This window comes from Ruditapes philippinarum, unplaced genomic scaffold (assembly GCF_026571515.1).
Source record: "Ruditapes philippinarum isolate M1 unplaced genomic scaffold, ASM2657151v2 ctg889_1_1_1_1, whole genome shotgun sequence".
Lineage (NCBI taxonomy): Eukaryota > Metazoa > Mollusca > Bivalvia > Venerida > Veneridae > Ruditapes > Ruditapes philippinarum.
In genome coordinates, this window is record NW_026861766.1 from 85,267 (window position 1) to 106,444 (window position 21,178).

The 21,178-nt window shown below is 34.9% G+C and overlaps 2 protein-coding genes across 2 annotated transcripts in view; both read left to right on the plus strand.

Annotated features, from left to right (window-relative positions):
• The window catches only part of LOC132716744 (deleted in malignant brain tumors 1 protein-like), a 62,199-nt gene that overhangs the window by 18,781 nt on the left and 22,240 nt on the right, over positions 1-21,178 (plus strand). The gene's annotated exons all lie outside the window — the stretch shown is intronic.
• Positions 13,404-20,110, plus strand: LOC132716745 (uncharacterized). The gene is made up of 3 exons (XM_060700075.1): positions 13,404-13,626; positions 15,584-15,989; positions 18,204-20,110. The coding sequence occupies exons 2-3, from the start codon at positions 15,584-15,586 to the stop codon at positions 19,205-19,207; spliced, it is 1,410 nt and encodes a 469-aa protein (XP_060556058.1). The 5' UTR covers positions 13,404-13,626; the 3' UTR covers positions 19,208-20,110.

Below are 21,178 nucleotides of genomic sequence, written 5' to 3' on the forward strand. Positions count from 1 at the left end.
TAAAGAAAACAGCTTTGTGTAATAAAAACAGCTGAATTTGCAATTAAACACATGTTGAACAAGCAATTATCATAGTATTGCAAGCAATCCATAAGTCCCCTACCGGTTAGAACCCCATCAACATTCTGAAGGGCCATTGGCCATTCACTAATGTTTCCATTTTTCTCTATTTTAAGTAAATTTGTTGGAAAAGTTCTTTAAAAGTGATCACAGGAAACAGTTTTATGAACAGACAGACAGACGGACTGAAGGACACTCTAAGTTAATATTTGAAACATCCCTGTTACCAAAATATAACATTTTTAAAAAGCAAAAATTCTTAAAGAGGAGATACCTCTTGAATTAAAGATGCAATTTCATAAACATTTTCAGCTCTTTTTGACTAATCACAAATATTGTGATATTTGCCATGTTTTTAAGCCTATTTGTTGCCAAGGCAACAGATATTTTTTTCAAAATAGGAAGAACGGATAAAACTATGCATAATCTCAAGACTGCTATCTACCCATATGTCAAGTTTCATAAAAATATTTCCAGTACTTTTTGAGTTATCACTGGATTCAGTATATGTGTATAAAATTTGCCATATTTTTAGTCTATGTGTTGCCATAGCAACCAGAATTTTCAACATAGGAAGAAAAGAAAAAGACGTGCATAAACTCAAGACTGCTATCTACCCATATGTCAAGTTTCATAAAAATATTTCCAGTACTTTTTGCGTTATCACTGGATCCAGTTTTTGTGTAAAAATTGCCATATTTTCAGCCTATTTGTTGCCATAGCAACCAGAATTTTCAAAATAGGAAGAAAAGAAAAAGACGTACATAATCTTAAGACTGTCATCTACCCATATGTCAAGTTTCATAAAAATATTTCCAGTACTTTTTGCGTTATCACTGGATCCAGTTTATGTGTAAAATTTGCCATATTTACAGCCTATTTGTTGCCATAGCAACCAGAATTTTAAACATAGGAAGAAAATAAAAAGACGTGCATAATCTCCATACTGCCATCTATCCATTTACCAAGTTTCAGTACTTTTCAAGTTATCGCGGGATCAAGTTTTGTGGACGGACGGACTGACAGACAGACGGACGGACAGACAGACGGACGGACAGACGGACGGACGGAGGGTACACCTAAAGTCCCCTCCGATAAACCGGTAGGGGACTAAAAAAGCTGACACGTGATTTTCAGTTTAACATTTTATTAATAAGTAATTATATCTATAATTATTATACATGTATAAAGTTTTTAAAAGATAAATAATTGCACATGTCATGGGGACTGTTAACGAGATATACGAATAGGAAAAACATGAAAATCAAATTAACTTCTAGTATTGATAATATCGTATCTATGTTGAAACGGGGTATAAAAAAGAAATATTGTAAACATCCTACTGTAAAAGCATAATTATGCCATATAAAACAGCTGAAAACTGTACTCGTTTTGCTGCAATTCATTTATAGGATAGGTGACCTCGTGCGATTTGTTTACGGTAAAATTGGGTCACCATTATCGGCCGTGCCCATGATTTTAAATGTGTAATGCTAATTTTTTGTCTTGCAATATTTTGATAAACAAAAACTACCATAACCCAGGCAAGTATTCTCCAATTCCCACAGTACTTTCTCTTTCACTTTTTACGTTATGACACCAGCATATTTTTCTAGGTGAAAATATGCGGTAACAATATGTCACAAAACATATCGGGAAAGTACAAAAGTTAATTGGAAAAAAATGTACAAATAGAAAATGGTGTATGGTTATTCGGCCGAAGGCCGTATGATTTCACCTTGACTTCCGCTAAAATTAACAGTAAAGAAATGAATATAGGCAGACTTTTCATTGTTCATTTTAACAGTTTTAGTTTATTGGCAAATCATCATATACAATATACCTTTGGCCATTTACAATATACAAAAGGATGGCCAAGATAATACAATTTATATCTAACATAAATACAATAATACAATACAGTTATAATACAAGAAGCTAAGAAGCAGCAATAATTGCAAGTTTTTCATTTCTCAAATGCATAGCATAAAATACAAATTTGGCAATATTCCTAATAGTTCTATTATTATTTGAAGACAATAATCTAGTAAATTTATTAATGCATGGAAAAGAATAATTAACATTATATTTTCGACGAAGGTTTCTATAGAGTGGACAGCATAACAAAAAATGATATTCAGATTCAACATTAAGTGAACAAAGTTTACAAGTTCGTAGGTTTCGATCAATACCTGCAAATCTACCTTTCAAGAAGATGGGAACAGAGTCTAAAACGAGACAATTCTTTTCTTTGATGCTCATTTGTAACAATATCTAGATACTTTTCATATTTAAACTCACATTTCAATTTTCTATAATAATATAACTTAGATTGATTCATTATTGTATTATTCCATGTTTGAACGTACTGATCACGCAGCCTTTGTTTTAACATTGGCAAATAGTACATATCAAGGTTTAGAGAATTCCATAAGTACCTATATCCAAGACTATCAAGTTGTTTTTAACAGACGATGACCAAGTTGACATGGTATTATAAGGTAACAAAGCACATTGTTCCAAAAATATTGTATGTACTAATGACCCTGGATATTTCATAATATTTAACCAGTATTTAAGAGCACGTCGTTCTTAACAGATAACAGATAAAGGAAAGCGACCAAGCTCTCCAAGCACAGCAGCATTGGAAGTCTGAGGACGAACACCAAGGACTATTTTACAAAAACGGAGATGCAATTTGTCGATTTCTTTGCAGTTATATATTCCCCAGACTCCATACAATAGTATTGGAACAACGAGAGAGTCGAATAGGGACAATTTAGTTTTAATGTCTAGTTTTATTCTACTAAACACGGACAACAAATTGTTATATGCCTTCAGAGCTTGGTCGCTTAAAGTTTTTACAGTTGTTCATTTTAACACTAATAGCCTGTTCGATTGATACTTTAGAAGAGCTTCCGTTATTGGTAGATGCCTGTTCGATTGCACGATGACAAGACTGTTGGAAAAGGATATTTCAGAATAAATATAAAACCACAATAATATTATTTTCTACATGTGTGTTCTAGATGTTTCTAACAGCTTTTCAATTAATATATGAAATAAAATATAACAGATCGCCTTGTTCGATTGGGTTTTTCTTCTATGCTGTTCTAGTAATTGTATTCTCTTCTCGAACCGGGCATAAGATGATTGAAACGAACTTGCGACTAATTTACAGTTGCAAAATTCTCCGTTGAGTTAGTGTACTGTATCTATTAAACCTTTGTTTTATTATAAATTCCTATTCATATCAAATTCCATTTTGATTAAAATCAAATAATGTAAGAAATAGATGACAACTAATGGGGAAAATCATTTCGGGTAAAAATGCAATGAAATAAAGCTATTGAGGACGAATAAAATGTTCTATTTGCGGTTAGCATGGTTAGTAGTAGCTTTATTCTTTTCGTTCAATCACACGTTTTGACTGTTAAAAGTTTGTATTATAACAAAATTGATCATAGCTGAAATCGCTTTACTATTAAATGGTAACACATATCTTGTAAGGTGATAAAAGAATAATCCTTGATTGTAATGTTCTTTACCGATCTGTTGGAAAGAAATGATTTATCAAAGTGTCTGTATAAAGAAGCATTTATAGTTTCAATAAAAATGCCAAAGTGATACTTATATCTTTGGAACTGTATATTCGTCGGAGATGTAATATATAAAATAACTCCTGATTTTGTTAAATATTTTGTTTAACTTCCATGCAATCCACGACTGGTTCGTATGTCCTTTCTTTAGGCTTCTTATTTCCTTCTGTCAACTGTATGAGATAGGTTATTATGTTTAGAGCGTACAATGGAAAAAAGATCTTTACATGCATTTAAGATTCATCTTTGTCATTTATTTGCCTTTTACTTAAAATAGAGTATTTTTCAAGTTAAAGATATATATACGTGGTTTCTTATATTAACAATGTATATTACAATTAACACTTACTTTAAAATTATTGTTGTTTTCAAAAATTAAGCGAAACTGTTTGTTTTGTAGGTTTTACCCCGCATCAACACAATTTAGCTCAGATCGAAACAATAAAGAAGTCTTTTGCTAACCTTGACCGTTACAAACTCGAAGCTACTCCAGGGTTTAAAACCACCCCACCTCATGGCGCTTAGAGATGCATAGACTCTAGTAATTCGGAATCATTAAGTCACATTAATTAAACTTTGTTTTTTCTAATCGCATCTCCATTATTTCTTGAAGTTCATTCGCTTCGTATAAATCAAACAAATGCCTTACCATGAGCATGAATGTGAAAAATATATGACTTGCCCGATACTTGATGCTCGTCTTCTTTGATTCGATTTTTGTTCTTGGAAGACGTTTTTTTAATTCTTTTCTGAAATGTAACATAATATCTGTTAAGGAAAATATGTTTTTAAAAATGTGTCCATAGGTAGCGGACGCACCACATTTCACTGTTTTGTCACCCTAAGTTAATATTGATAATCTAATGTGCAGAACTACCGCTTTTTACATTCTTACATAAGGATGTTGTATATTTTTGTCATGCGTTGTTTATGTACAGCGTTTTACACTTTTATTACGATTTGGTAATCTTTTTTAATTGTGTATGTTTTTTCTTCTTCAACCTTTTTTTATTGTTTTCAATGATCAAATCATACTTCATATAGATCTATTACATTATCTGTGATAAAATGCTGTAATACTAACATGTCTTTCTTCAAGTCCATAACTTCTTTCTGTAATTCCCTGTTTTTATTTGCGATGTCAGTCGATTCTGTATATTTGTCACTGAAAAATATGTTTGTTTTTTAGTATAATCATAAATATAAACATTTATTTTATATCAGTAGACTGTCCTTTTCTACTTGTTAAACTTGTCTTTGTTATATTACATTTTATAGCATTTAAATCATTTTTAATTTTTATTATTCCTGACAATAATAGAGTCGCTTTTTTAAGTTCATTAGATTTTTACAAAGCGACACATTCAGACAGTGGACTTATATATTCACTGAAGTAAAACATATTAAGAAACTATATTTCTACATATTTGCTCTGCAATGCATATATTAAATAGAAGGGAAACCTGACATCGTTTTGTTTGGCAATCACATGGCTTGTATTTATTTCAGCCTGTATTTATTTAAATATTTATAACATAATACAAATTTTCAGCGAAAATATAAGAGCCGGGTCATGACAAAACCAATATAATGAGTTTGCGACCAGCATGGATCCAGACCAGCCTGCGCATCCGCGCAGTTTGATCAGGAACCATTCTGTTCGATATAAACGTCTCTACTTGTTATAGGGTTTGTAAGCGAACAGTATGGATCCTGATCAGACTGTGCGAATGCTCAGGCTGGTCTGGGTCCATGCTGGTCGCAAACCCATTATGTTGGTTTTGTCATGAAGCGGCTCATATAGTCTTACGTCTGCGTATAATTATCTACAAAATTATCCATGTCTTTTCCTAATGTACTAGTATACAGGTGCCCCTTGAGTTTACCGTCATCATTTCTTCTGAAAGATTAAACGATAATGATGAATTTCTCTATTCATGATATTTTGAAATTCAATCCTGACTATATTATACAAAACAAGATAAAACCAAATATTTACATTTTTGTGTCGCCTCAACGGAGTAGTGGCGACATATAGGGATCACTTCTCCGTCGTCTGTCGGTCTGTCACAAAATTGTCCGGACTACTCTTCATAAACTACTGGTGCAATTTCATCCAAACTTTACAGGAATGATCAGTACCAAGTCTAGTTGTGCATATTGTCAGCATTTTCCGGTTCATTGATTTTTGTCAGAGTTATGGCCGTTTAATAATTTTTATTTTTAAAGTTTGTCCGGACTACTTCTCTTATAACACTAACGCAATTTCAATGAAACTTTATATGATTGATCTGTAGCTCAAGTCCTTGCGCATATTGCAGGGTTTTTCCGGTTGAATGATTTTTGGCCGAATTATGGCCCTTTGATAAAAAAGGTGTTTTTTGTGTGTGTTGCACGATACACAAAAGCATGTCCGGACTACTCCTCATAAAGTACAGAAGCAATTTCATCCAAACTTTACAGGAATGATCAGTATCAAGTCTAGTTGTGCATATTGTCAGAATTTTCCGGTTCAATGATTTTTGTCAGAGTTATGGCCGTTTAATAATTTTTATTTCTAAAGTTTGTCCGGACTACTTCTCTTATACCACTGATGCAATTTCAATGAAACTTTCCAGGATTGATCTGTAGCTCAAGTCCTTGCGCATATTGCACGGGTATTCCGGTTGAATGATTTTTCGCCGAGTTATGGCCCTTTGATAAAAAGGTGTTTTTTCTGTGTGTTGCCAGATACACAAAAGCTTGTCCCCACAACGGAGTAGTGGCGACATATAGAGATCACTTTTCCGTCGTCTGTCTGTCCGCCTGTCAGTCACAAAATTGGTCCGAACTACTCCTCAGAGACCACTAGTCCAGTTTTCTCCAAACTTTACAGGAATGATCAGTAACAAGTCTAGTTATGCACTGTCCGTCTGTCTGTCCGTCTGTCACAAAACTTGTCCCAACATGAAATTTGCCATAATGAGGCGACACATGTGATAACTGGTCGCTCTTGTGTAAAGATAATTTGCTATAATTAAATATTAGCAATAAGAACCTTTTGTTAATGAGCTGTTATAGTTTAAGGCCATATCGTTTCAAACGAGACGATTTCTCTCAGATCAGTTTTTAAATGTTAAAATGGCTAAAATTATTAAGATATATGCAAAACTTTATTTCAAAATATTATAACATAGATAATTTTAGTAGGTACAAAATATTCCTCAACTTAATCCTGAAGGAAAAGCAATTATATCATACTATTTTACAAATAAAATACAATATGCATGTAAAACTCGTTCAGCCCAGCATTTTTGTTGTGCTTGTGGTATTTTAGTTCTTTCTAATCGGCATCTTTCTTGTTGGGTGGTTCCAGTATTCCTGAATTTAAAATACTGTTGAATCACCCTTAGGATATGTGGCCTGGTTTTTAAATTTGTCTTTTGACGTGATATGCAGGCTTCATAACCCTAGATCCCCTTTCAAAATTCCATTTTATTTAGGGCACATGCATTTTTTTACTTGGGGACCATATGCCGCTTTTCATGGAATGGCACTAAAGTGTCACATTTAAGGTTCCATGATAACCGCCATATGAACACATCTGCGGATGTTTCAAAATTCTAAATTTTACCAGTTCATGTTAAATGTCGAATTCTGCTTAAGCCGGTGCTAGGGGGCTTGACAGAACCGTCCACGAAAAGGCTCAAACATTTTCAATTTTAACGTGTTGGTCTTTCTTTGGGGATTTTTATATTTCTATTTTAAGGCTAACAATATGTCGAATATGACAAATTATATTATGTAAAAGAACATGAACATGCACCAACTTTAGAATATTTGATCTATTTATTTTTAATATAAATTGTGGTATTGAACAAGTGAAAACAATATACATGTAATACGTATGATAGAAAAGTAATTATAATGCTTAACCTAAAGTTTTGCTAGACTAGTGTTATCTTGAGAATCTATCATGTATCACCTTGGTACACTTTAAAGATATCCGTCTTGGGGGATTTATGTTTTGTTTAAATGATGATTATGAAAGAAATCAATACTTAGCTAGTAAGTAACGTAAGAATTTATTTTATTAAATGAAATGAAGTAACATATCTTGAAAGTAAGTATATGATTTCGAAACCACTCTTGATTTAGGTAATTCTATATCAACGTTTTAATGTATACATGTACTTAATTTAGTTATAATGGTATTGTATGAACTAAAGTGAAATTTTATTGAAAAATTGTGGCGTTTCAAAAACTCCTTACAGGGCTCTTTGTTAGCTCTTCACTGTTTTATAAATTTGATAAAAGATATATCGATGTACAAATGTTTGAAAAATACATTATATTTTTAATAGTATAGAAAACAGAATCCTACAGAACGTGTAACTAGAGAGAAAATGAATCCTTAAATAAAGTCCAATACGGCATAATTTAAATTGTTGCAGGGTCGGTTTGATTGAGTATGTCCAGGGACTGAACTGGACAGCGCAAATAACACTCCATGCCCCCCCCACCCCCCACCCCCCGAGCCGAAAACTGTTAATGTGTGGCCATATTATTTATCAAATCTATTTATAGCTAAAATATACAGGCAATTGGACCTGCAACTTTATATCAATTAATTTTTGAATATATTTAGATCCTTTTCAAACAAGCAGACATTTTTAAATGTTTACTTACAAGTTATTGGCTTTAGCTCCAGCAACTTTCAATGACCTTACGTCTGCATGCTTTGTAAACTTGTTATGGTAATGTAAACAATTTTCACACATGAAACGTCCCACAAGACCGCATTGCTTGCAAAAATATGTTGCAATTTGAGGATTACCATAACAAATAGCACACAAATCTTGAACAGTTTTATCACGATCCCCTGTAAATTTAGACGCTGCGGATGATACAAAATCCTCCCTTCTGCTAGCAACGCTCAAGGACTCGTTAGTACTTTCCGTCCCTCTTACACTTAATTCCGATACCGATTTTAAATCGTCGTATTCACGAGGCATTCTGACTGAACACGAAGTTCCCATTGTCTTTCATGGATTTCGCATACATTTATCGGATAAAGAGGTTACTTCCAACTCTGACAGTTTAAAGTTTCTTTAAGTATCACTTCCTGAAAATTAGGTTTTTATCTTGATAAATGTTTTCAGTATATCATATGACATGTTTATAATCTATTATTCATAAAACATCTATAAAGTATGGTGGCTGATTTGTGCCATTGGTGTTTTTTCCCCGCGCCCCGGCCATTTCAATTTGTTAATTCTCGACTTTTCGCTTTGCGGGGTCGCGGGACTAAAACACGCTAATTAACGGGGGCGCGGGGCGAGGTTTTATTTCATTAAACTTCGCCCCGCGCCCCCGCCGTTTTATTTCTTAATTCTCGCTCCGCGCACTCGCGGGGCGAAGTTTTATTTGTTAAACTTCACTGCGCGCCCCCGGTAATAAGCGTGTTTTCGCTCCGCGACCCAGCCATTTAAACAAGTTAATTCTCGACTTTTCGCTTGGCGGGGTCGCGGGACGAAAGCACGCTAATTAGCGGGGGCGCGGGGCGAAGTTCTATTTTATTAAACTTCGCCCCGCGCCCCCGCCGTTTTATTTCTTAATTCTCGCTCCGCGCCCTCGCGGGGCAAAGTTTTATTTATTAAACTTCGTCGCGCGCCCCCGCTAATTAGCGTGTTTTCGCTCCGCGACCCCGCCATTTTAACTTGTAAATTCTCTTCTTTTCGCTTGGCGGGGTCGCGGGACGAAAACGCAAATGGCACAAATCAGCCACCATAATAAAGAGATAAAAATAAGATTTAAGATATTACTGTTTAGCCCTTTTCGTGTTGATCAAACACGTTGTCAAACGATGCGTTTTTTTAAATAAATTATCAGTTGTGCATTGACAAGTTAAACAAACTTATAAAACATTGGGTAACCATTTATGAAAATATACGATACTTAAAATGTCAATGGCTTACAAATAAAGCACACGCCGCCGCCGAGATAAATCAAACGTGAATGACCCATTAACTGCAGAACAGAATGTACGCTATTGAGTAATATTAGAAAATGGTAAATGACAACATTAGTGTTACAAAATTATACCTATATCAATATTTAATGTGAAATGCAAGTCTTTAGTAGTTTTTAATATTTTTAAGTATACTGCGAGAAATTTTTTAACTTTTATGTAGCCCTTTTGTTTTAGTTATTTGAAAAAAAAAACTAATCTCTCAACAGACTATATTATACACTTTTATGAACTGCAAAATGAACCACTTCAATACAATCTAGAGGACTCGATGAAATAAGTTTGTTATGATAGAAGCGTATTTTTCATAAACCTGGTAGAATTACGTAACTTTTCTTTTTAGTGCATTTGTTGTCGTAAAACGATTAGATCGAAGGAAGGAATGCAATATTTTTCAACGTTTAAAGACCAACCTGCAAAGAAAAATAAGAAAATAAAAAAGCACAAGCACGAGAAAAATAAAAGCACAACTGATACATAGCATTTCAAAACAACGATGACAAAATTATAAGAAATGATATTGTTCTTGCATAATTGTGTATACGGACATGAAACAACTGTTTTGTCTCGATTCGATTGTGTTTTACGGCATTAAAATGACATTTATTGATTTTAATCGAAATGAATTTTAAATATTAATTCTTAAAAATGTTATTTAAAAATGAATGTAAACTACCATCATGACCATTATAATTGCAAAACATTGAAACCAAACGAACAAATTATTTCAGTAATGTTGAAAATACATGTAAGAAAATATCCTAGACCTACACCGTCTCGATCTTACTACACGTAGGGAACTTAGAAAATATAAACTCGTAGATTACTATATTGAGCTATATCGGTCAGTACAATTACTTCATAGATACAAATTAATTAAAATCATATCTTACTACGAAACTTACCAAAAATCTATCGAAGATAAATATATTGTATAACAATGTTTGAAGACTGGTTTAATGATTTAAGACTGTAAATAAGTTTCATTAACTCGAATTTGATACGCAAAAATGGATGCCACAAGCAATCATCGACAAACAGATGACCTTTCCAATAAACATGCCCATGGTCTGAAAATATCCGCAGATTGTGTTGCATTGTAATTATGATGAAACTTCTTAAATTTGCAGAAGGTGGTGTTAAAAACCTTAAAAGCTATAAATTATCGAGTGATACTTGTATTAAGTCCCGTACCGGTTTAACCGGAGGGGATTTTATGTTTACCCTTCGTCGGTCTGTCCGGGCAAACATCCAATGGTCAATGAGCTTCATTCCGTCCATAATTTTAGTTTAAAAAGAAGGAAATTCCATAAACCGACTGGTTTATATGGTAATTTTACTGGTGTATGTGGAACAATCAAAGAAAAATACATTAAAAAGCTACTTAAAATAGGGAAAAGTTGAAACATTAGTAATACATATTCATCCTGACATTGGATCTTTTGATTATCTGTTGTAAAAAGCAATAATCCTTACTAGACAGGGAAACTAAACACATTACTATGATACAGACAAACTAAGAATAAAAGATTTAAGTTCATTCAAGTTATTTATTCATTCAATGGTATAATCGAATGGCCAATGGCCTTCAGAATGTTGGTGGGGTTCCAACCTGTAGGGGACTTATTCATTGCTTGTAATACTATGATAATTGCTTGTTATATTCAAGTTTCGTTTCATCAGATTAAAATATTTATCTAGAACTTGATAAACAAGATTAAGATAATTTCTTAGAGGAAGAAGTGTCACATATCCAAAATGTTATTTTCACGACGTTTCCTTTGATAATTTGTAATATTATTTAATAATAAACTTATCGCTCAGTATGATTTAAACGTTGCGTGCTTGTGGTAATTGTTAGATCTTTCCATTCGACTGTTTCATAGTTGGTTGGTTCAAGTATTCCTCACTGGAATACTGTTACATCACCCTTAAGATATGTGGTCTGCTTTTTAAACTATTTTTGGACACCTTATTTGTGAAATGCAGGCTTCATAACCTCTGATCCTTTGTCAAAATTTTATTATATTTAGTTCCGCCCATTGTTTTCTCGTTTATGGCTCACGCATTCTTTTACGCACGAATCATACGTTGCTCTTTATGGAATGGCAGAAAAGTTTTACATTTAAGGTTCTATGATAACCGCCGTATAAACACATCTGTGGATATTTCTAAATTCAAAATTTCACCATTACTATGATTAAATCTAGAGTTAAAACAAAATGTATCGTTTCGTATTTTTGAAAGAGGAGAACCGTAAACAGTTATAAAAACATAAAAGTCTTTCATATGAGTTGAATGAAAGCGTAACATTTTTCATGCCCCCTCTAGCATCGGTTTTATACAACATACAACTGTCTGTGAAATTCCTTGCTACACAAGAGAGAAAAATGCCTGTAAATAAAATGTCTTATCTTCATTTTACTTTGGAAATAGAATATCAAATACCTTGACGTCTCCTTATTCCTCACATTTATCTCTCACTATCTCATACTACGCAACAAATTCTAAATTGATTTCGGATTCATTTGTTGTTATTTTTTAATCAAATATTTTTTAATGATTCGGCAGACATGAATTGCGTTTTTAAAATAGAGAAATTAAGAATCCCATCAGAAATTCCTAAACGGCAAGATTGAAATGTTGCAGGCTCGGTTTGATTGAGCCTATTCATGGACGGTACTGACAAGTTACCGTCCATGCCCCCTTGCTCAAACAGAAAAAAAACAAGAACAAAGATCAACAAGGCAAAGGAAACGTTCGCAGGACGAGGCCCCCGACACACTAAAAACAAACCTAGAGCGGACATAAGGGTGAAAAGAGTGGGACATGTAATGTGAAATAATATCAACTAAAATTGGCGCATAAGGGATAAGGTCTGTAAGGATGAGAATTCAACATTTAAACACGAAAAGGGTGAATTTTGAATTTAGAAACAATCGCAGATGTTTTTATACGGCGGTTATAACACTTTCGAGCCATTTCATGAAAAGCGGCGTATGGACACCGAGAAAAAAAGAAAACAATGGCGGAACTAAATATTATTGAAAAGAGAGGTTATGGAGCCTGCATATCACAGATAAGCTTTCAACAGACAAGCCACATATCCTAAGGGTGAATAAACATGATTTAAGTGAAAAATACTCGAACCATCAAACAAGAAAATAGTAGATTAGAAAGAATTAAAATTACCACAAGCACACAACAATAAAGTCGCACTGAACGATCTTTAAGGATCGGAAAATATCATTCCTTATTGAATGTACGTAGCGACATTTTACATCCTCCATACGGCACAAACAACGCTGATGTAGCTTTTAAATAGAGAGAAATAAAGAATCCCTAAATATTGAACAAAACGACACAATTTTAAATGTTTCAGGCTTAGTTTGATCGAGCTTGTTCATGGACGGTAATGGAAAGTGCAATTTACCGTCCACGCCCCCCCCCCCCCCCAGCAAGGGCCTAAACAGTATTCAACATTTAACTAGGAAGATACTGCACTAAATACAACATTTACATTTCACAGAATGTACCGAGCACCAGAAAGAGAATATAATAAGTAATCAAAATATTGGTGAAACTAAATATTCATTGGTATATTTCATTCTATCTCAATCCTTATTATATGAAAGATAAAAATATCCATTCATTTATAATTGAATATATATGATACCTATCAGACCAAGCTAGTAAATAGAAGTTTATGGTGACATAAAGTTTTTATGTCTTTGTGCATTCATTCTATATTGTTTTACGGAATGTAGTACGACTTAAGGAACAGACTTTTTAAGGAATTCTTTTTAGCCAATCAACAAACCAGGTTTTATCACGTTGGTCTGATTAACCAATCAAAATTAACAAGCCATTAATCTTTGTTTACTTTGCGTGCGTGAAACGCTCGCTAAAATTTGTCTCATAATTTTGGAAAATACAGAAGTTTTGGATAGATTCAAGGTTATCCATTTACGTCTTTTGTTACTCATTAACTTTCCTGACATTCAGGACTAAATATTATCGGGCGGCGACCCCGTTTTATAACTTTAAAATGGGCGCAAAGGTGGCAGTCACTAGCAGTGTGAATTAATTTTAGTTGGATTATGTAATTCTCGTGAATGAGACTTCGAACGTGACTTCCGACGAGATCCAACATGGCGGCACCCAGCTCGCAGAAGATACAAATTTTCGGTCACTCTTTCGTACGGCGTTTGAAACGATTTATTGTGGACTCAAAATCACACAACTTTCATCTTCATTTAGATGGGTGTCCCCTGATACAGTATTCCGGTTTCCCAGGTGCAACGGTGCGGTCATTACGGGATCATTTAGATGAAGTTGTTGATTTTCAGCCAAATATATTAGTTCTTGTTATCGGAACCAACGATATTTTTAACTCTAAGGAATCTCCAGAAAGTGTTACAACACACATTTGTGATTTAGTGGACACGTTACTTTTCGTTATTGGAGTTGAAAAAGTCATAGTGTTTCAGACTTTACATAGGTTAGATTCAATGGGACAATCTCGTTATCAAGTCGATTCAGCATGGTTCAATGAAAGAGTGGACAATCTCAATATGCTACTAACAGACAGGTTGAACAGTACAGACCATAGAAGATGTTATTTATGGAAGCTAAAGGGTTTCTGGTCTACAGAATGTAAAGCGAGAAACTTTGCTGCAGATGGTTGCCACCTATCCCATACAGGTCAACTGCGTTTTATAGGCAATATACGAGCAGCTATTGTCGCCGCCTGGAAGAAGTCCATTTGTTAAGATGCGTACACATTTCATATCATATAAGAGTTTATTTTATCTGCCAGCTTATATATAAAAATTCTTATTCGCATATCAATTATTGTAAGAGAATTTTTAAAACCTTCAAAGAGATTTTAAAGAACTTTTCTTGACAGCCTATACCACATGGCTGAGATTTCAAAATATATCCACATTGAACAATATTTCTGGCATAATTTGGTTATCATGGTTTGATTTATATTTCGTTGATCTATCCTAAGCCTGATGATACCTTGCTATAATTTCATACAAATAGTATGACATAGATTTTTGTATAGTTTTTATCAATACATTTGGCTTTTCTTTTTACTTCACATATTGCTAGTCGCAGTATTTTTATTACAGTTGCATGGCTTAGTTGACACGCCTTGCATTGTTGTCCAATTTTTAGTGCAGTCACTTGGCATTGCTTAGTTTACACGCTCTGCCTTTTATGTGATTTCACATACATTATACCGAGTGCAGGGCTTAGTTAAAACGCTCTGTTGCTCGCTTGGCATTGCTTAGTTTACACGCTCTGCCTTTTATGTGATTTCACTTACATTATACGGGTGCAGGGCTTAGTTAAAACGCTCTGTTGCTCACTTGGCATTGCTTAGTTTACACGCTCTGCCTTTTATGTGATTTCACTTACATTATACGGGTGCAGGGCTTAGTTAAAACGCTCTGTTGCTCACTTGGCATTGCTTAGTTTACACGCTCTGCCCTTTATATTTTTTCACAGACATTTTATTGGGTGCAGGGCTTAGTTAAAACGCTCTGCTGCTCTCCCGTCTGTATTTATATAGGCATGGCTTATTTAAGGCCCCTTGCCTTGTGATTGTCCGTTCTTGGATAGTGTAGGCTTGGCTTAGTTTACACGTTATACCATTTTCTTACTTACATTCATTTATCAGCACTGCTTTCTGCTAAATACTTTTCTACTTGTTTCTTGGTAATCATATTTATAAATTCAGATCACTTTACAAGTGCTCTTCATTATGTACGGCAATCATCTTATTTTAATATAATACTTTGCCTTCAATATTTAGCACGGGCCAGCAGTCAAGCTTTTCTCAGATTTAAGGGCGTTAATATTTTCAGTTAATATCAGTTTTTTATGATTATTTGGTTTTTTGCAGATGAAGCCTGGAAAAAGAAAGGCAACAAAAGCCACTTGTTCATGCTGCCCGCCGCCTCCAGCAAAAAACAGTACAAACAAGTCAAAAACTAGAGTTAAGAACAATGTTAGTTCTACAATAACCAATATAAATCAAGTGCCATCCACATCTGCCAGGCAACAATCACACACCATTAACTTAGATCAGGCCGGGCTTGATGACAATATTTCAGCTGCTGACAATATTCAAGCTGCTATAGATAACAGAGACGATCCCACGGGACAACAGCAAGTACAAAATGCGGAAGAAGTTATGCCACCTCTACTAAGTCCGCCTCATATCGACGATGACACTTCATCGGACGAGGAATCCATAGGGGATGATTTTCTAGATGTTGTTAATAATCATACTCATTCTATGTTGTCAGGTAATGGCACGCAATTCATTGAACCTATTAACTCGCCTATTATTAACCAGGTAAAAAATTCCATTCGCAAGGCTATCTGGAAAAATAAATTCATCGATATGGCAGGCTTACTACCCAATACCTCTTTTTCTCATACACAGGCTCAGCAGTTTACCCTGCAAATGGACCAACATTCCAACATTTCGGTCCAGCCTGTAGTTCGCCCAAGGCGAATTACATCCATTGAATCATGGACGTCCGCTTTTATACGATTTGTAGCAGTCTATACGGCCAAATTCCCTCATGAGTCGCCTGCATTAATGAAGTATCTGGAAGTAGTTAGAGACATTGCCACTCGCCATCCTGGTCAAGGTTTCTTATTGTATGACGCACAATTCAGAATGCTGCGTCAGTCTGTTCCCCTCCCATGGGACCATATCCATACTGAATACTGGTTGATGGCGTGTACATCAGTCCAGCAACCAACAGCTCATTCCTTTCGTTCCCCCCGCCAGTTTAACAGACAATTCACAAAGCCAAGACTCAACCCTTTCGTGGAAAACACATGCTGGAACTATAACAAGAGAACACAGTGCCATAACTCAAAATGCACTTTCCCACACATCTGCGGTTTCTGCAGGGGACAACATACAGCATTTAACTGTCGGTTCACTAGTAAAGAGCAGGCAGCAAAAGCCTTTGCATCTAAACCTTCCTCCAATACCAAGAGCAATAAACCCCTCCCCCCTAGTGGTCACCCCAATTAAAGTCAAGATCCTTTCCTCCTTCATTAAGAACTATCAATATAACGATTATCTGGTTCAAGGTTTTTCGTCAGGTTTTAAAATAGGTTACCTTGGCCCTCGTACAGCTTCCACTTCTTCCAATCTCAAGTCATGTATTGAAAACCCTGACTTAGTATTACAAAAACTACAAGTGGAGTTACATGCCAAACGCATCAAGGGTCCATTCCCTTACCCACCATTTCCTAATATGCGTATAAGTCCCATTGGTTTAGTCCCTAAAAAATCACCAGGCCAATATAGGTTAATTCACCATCTCAGTTACCCAAAAGGTAGCTCAGTCAATGACTTTATTGACCAAGATCTAGCAACTGTCACCTATAGCTCATTTGACGATGCAGTAAACAAACTTTTGATCTTAGGTCCAGGGACATATTTCAGTAAAACAGACATAGATTCTGCTTTTCGCCTTATCCCTATTCATCCCAATGATCACCACCTCTTAGGTTTCAAATTTGATGATAAATTTTATTTTGATACATGCCTCCCAATGGGTGCTTCATCTTCTTGTGCCATATTTGAACGTTTTAGCACTGCTCTCCAATTTGTTGCGCAGACACAGCTCGGTATCAAACACATAATTCATATACTAGACGATTTCCTGATCATGGGGCCCCCAAACTCACAAATCTGCCAGTCAAACTTAAATACATTTCTGGATTTTTGTTCGGAGGTAGGAGTTCCCATTAAAGTTGAAAAAACTGAGAATGCCACTAACATCATCACTTTTATGGGTCTAGAGTTAGATTCCATCCTGATGGAAGCTCGCCTCCCTCAAGATAAGCTCGTAAACTTAAGAACACTCTTACGCTCAGCTAGTAAATCAAGAAAAATTACATTACGAGATTTGCAATCACTTATAGGTCTGTTGAATTTCTGTTGTCAAGTAGTGCCACCAGGCCGTTGTTTTTTGCGTCGCTTGACTGATCTTACAAAAAAGGTTAACAAACCCCATCACAGAATAACTCTAACTAGAGAAGGCAGAAAAGATATTCAGGCATGGATGTTATTCGCTGATCATTTTAATGGTAGACAACTCCTGCTTGAGAAACGGTGGTTGACCACGGATGCCTTGCACTTACATACCGACGCCTCCGGGTCATTAGGTTTTGGGGCCATTTTTGAATGTAAGTGGTTTTATGGTCGCTGGCCCTCCTCTTGGCAGGCTCAACATATTACCTTCAAAGAATTAGTTCCCTTAGTTTTGGCTGTTGAAATTTGGGGTCCCTTTCTCCAAAATCATTGTATTGTTCTTCACACAGATAATGAAGCCGTAGTCTATATCATAAACAAGCAAACATGCAAAATCTCTGATATTATGGCTTTGGTGCGAAGGTTAATACTAGCCACCATGAAATTCAATATTCTCATACGAGCTGAACATGTACCAGGTAAATATAACATTTTACCGGACCTTCTTTCTCGTTTACAGATCACCAGATTCCGGTCATTAGCTCCTCACATGGACATACAACCAACAACAGTACCTTCAGACCTTCTCGTGCTTCATTAAATAAATCAGTTTATCAGTTGCTAGACACGGCACTGGCGCCTTCTACAAAAGCAAGCTACAAAAATGCTTTACAGCGCTACAGAATTTTTCATAATACTTATTACCCAAATGCTCATTTATTCCCAGTCTCAACGGAACAACTGGCCCAGTTTATCACTGTTTGCCAACATCGGGGTCTAAAACATTCTACAATAACCTCATACATGTCAGCAATAGGTTACGTACATAAGTTACATGGCATGGTCAACCCTTTAGATTCTTTTCTTGTGAAAAAGCTCTTACATAGCTTGAGACGTCATTCTCAAACTGATAAACGTCGTCCTTTTACTATACAGCAAATGCATTCCATTTTGAAAGTTCTTAAACGTCTGGTCTGCGACCGGTACACATATATATTAATGAGATCCATGTTTTTAGTGGCTTTCTATGGCCTTTTTCGAGTGGGTGAAATAGCCTATTCTACAAAAGGTTCATATAACATAGTGCTACGGGAGAATTTATCTTTCGTATATAACCAATCCCAGGTGCATACACTACATATTACATTGAAAAGTTACAAACATTCGGCTGGTAAAACGGCTAGTGTCCCTGTTTCAAGGCAAAATGATAGTAGGCTTTGTCCAGTCAGAGCCATGTTAAATTACTTAAGAAAAACATCTCACACTTCAGGTTTTCTTTTCATTCACCAGTCTGGGTCACCAGTTACGACTTCCTTCTTCCGCTCTATTCTAAAGTCTTGTGTTACCGCTTGTAATCTCGACCCTTCACGATACACATCTCATTCATTTCGTATTGGTGGGGCAACTCTTGCTCTTGACAACAATATGTCAATTCTAAATATTCAAAGACTTGGCAGATGGAGATCATCAGCTTACAAAAAGTACTTACGCCCTGCAACTGTACCTTTATATCAAGACCCTTAAAGAGATTGTTTATGATCTGTCGGTTTTTAGGCAGCAGATCTAGCTTGTATACTCGAGTAAAAAATCCGACTGTTTAAGGCGGCGGGTTTTTTAGCATTAATCATTACATTTCATTGACCCACTATATTACTTTGGGAAGTCCGTATAGAATTAGTTCACATAAGTCTGACAGTTAAAGGCTGCAGATTTCTTAATAACTAATTTTGTCGATCTCTTCGGTGTGCCATTGCCTGCAATGTTACATGTTGCTATATATATGTTTATAAAATTATTTTAATGCCGACGGTTTAAGGCCGCGGTCATGTGTTGTCAATTTTATGTAGATATCATTACCTTAGCCTAGTCCATCTTTTTAAGATACATGTATTTGTCTGACGGTTTAAGGCCGCAGATCTTTTATTAGGTGATTTACACAGTGTCATATTACTATGTTGTTAACTCTATATTCTAGTCTTGCAAATGTTTACATATGTTAGACTGTCTAACATAGACTTTCTCAGTCTAGTCTTATGTATAATTTTTTGATACAATATTTACAAATTTATTGCTATTTTGATGCATACTATACCTTATCAGTTGTGTTCAGTTCAGTCATGTTATGTATAATTTTTTGGATACAACATTTACAAATTTTATTTTATTTTCATGCATAATATACCTCATCAGTTGTGTTCAGTTCAGTTCAGTCATTGTTTGTGTGTTAGGCTTTGTATATATGGTTGCCTTAATGTAATATAATGTACAACTAGGTTTTTTGTCATAAGTCCATCTTAGACAAGTCACAGTAGGTCGTTCTGGGTGGGGTTTGTGGCGGTTTTTTCCACCCAGTTATGTTTTTGTGAAAACGTTTTTTAGTTGCTATATATTTTATGGCATTTAATAAATGCCCTATTTTCATTCAAATACTAGAGTTGTGTTTTCACTTCATCCATACAAGTGTGACCTTTTGTGACTTTCTCTAAATGGACAAAACATAAATAGAAGTTTATGGTGACATAAAGTTTTTATGTCTTTGTGCATTCATTCTATATTGTTTTACGGAATTTAGTACGACTTAAGGAACAGACTTTTTTAGGAATTCTTTTTAGCCAATTAACAAACCAGGTTTTATCACGTTGGTCTGATTAACCAATCAAAATTAACAAGCCATTAGTCTTTGTTTACTTTGCGTGCGTGAAACGCTCGCTAAAATTTGTCTCATAATTTTGGAAAACCACCTCCTCCCATCGCCTCCTCCTCTAAACTTTGTCATGTTTATTTTCAATTTATTGTTTTCACCTTTGTTACATTCGCATTGTTCAACGTTTTATATTACTGAATTATTTCGCCTTTGTTTCAAACATATGTTACAGTATTATATGTTAACAATGAACATTATATGTTACAGTATTATATGTTAAGGCGGTTTTTTCCACCCAGTTATGTTTTTGTGAAAACGTTTTTTAGTTGCTATATATTTTATGGCATTTAATAAATGCCCTATTTTCATTCAAATACTAGAGTTGTGTTTTCACTTCATCCATACAAGTGTGACCTTTTGTGATTTTCTCTAAATGGACAAAACATAAATGAAGCATATAGTGGTATTTCCTGTACTTAAATTAGGCCAAGGACCAGGTAAAACATCAGATTTTATTCTAGATTGATTGAATAAGATCTGACTGGGAAAAACAAATCATTGATAAGTGCTTTCTTTAATTCTGGACCCAAACAACACAATTCTTATATTACACGATGATTTATGGTAACAACAATGAATGCTGTTAATTTAATACTTTTATGATCACAGGTTAGAACTGTTGCACGATAATGAAATATGTCTTATAATTTGTTATGTTTTCTTCTGATAACACAAACGTGGTTCGTGAAAAATGACAGCGATATTATGGTGTTTACAGTTTAATATTTATTTTCGTATTATGTTTAAAGTTCGTATTATGTAACATTCTATTGAAAGCATTTCATTTTTGA

Excerpts from the sequence above, each read along its gene's own strand:
- LOC132716745 (XM_060700075.1), top strand. The coding sequence starts at position 15,584 with ATGAAGCCTGGAAAAAGAAAGGCAACAAAAGCCACTTGTTCATGCTGC. Across the intron at positions 15,990-18,203 it reads TACTCATTCTATGTTGTCAG|ATCACCAGATTCCGGTCATT; the intron begins GTAATGGCACGC and ends TCTCGTTTACAG.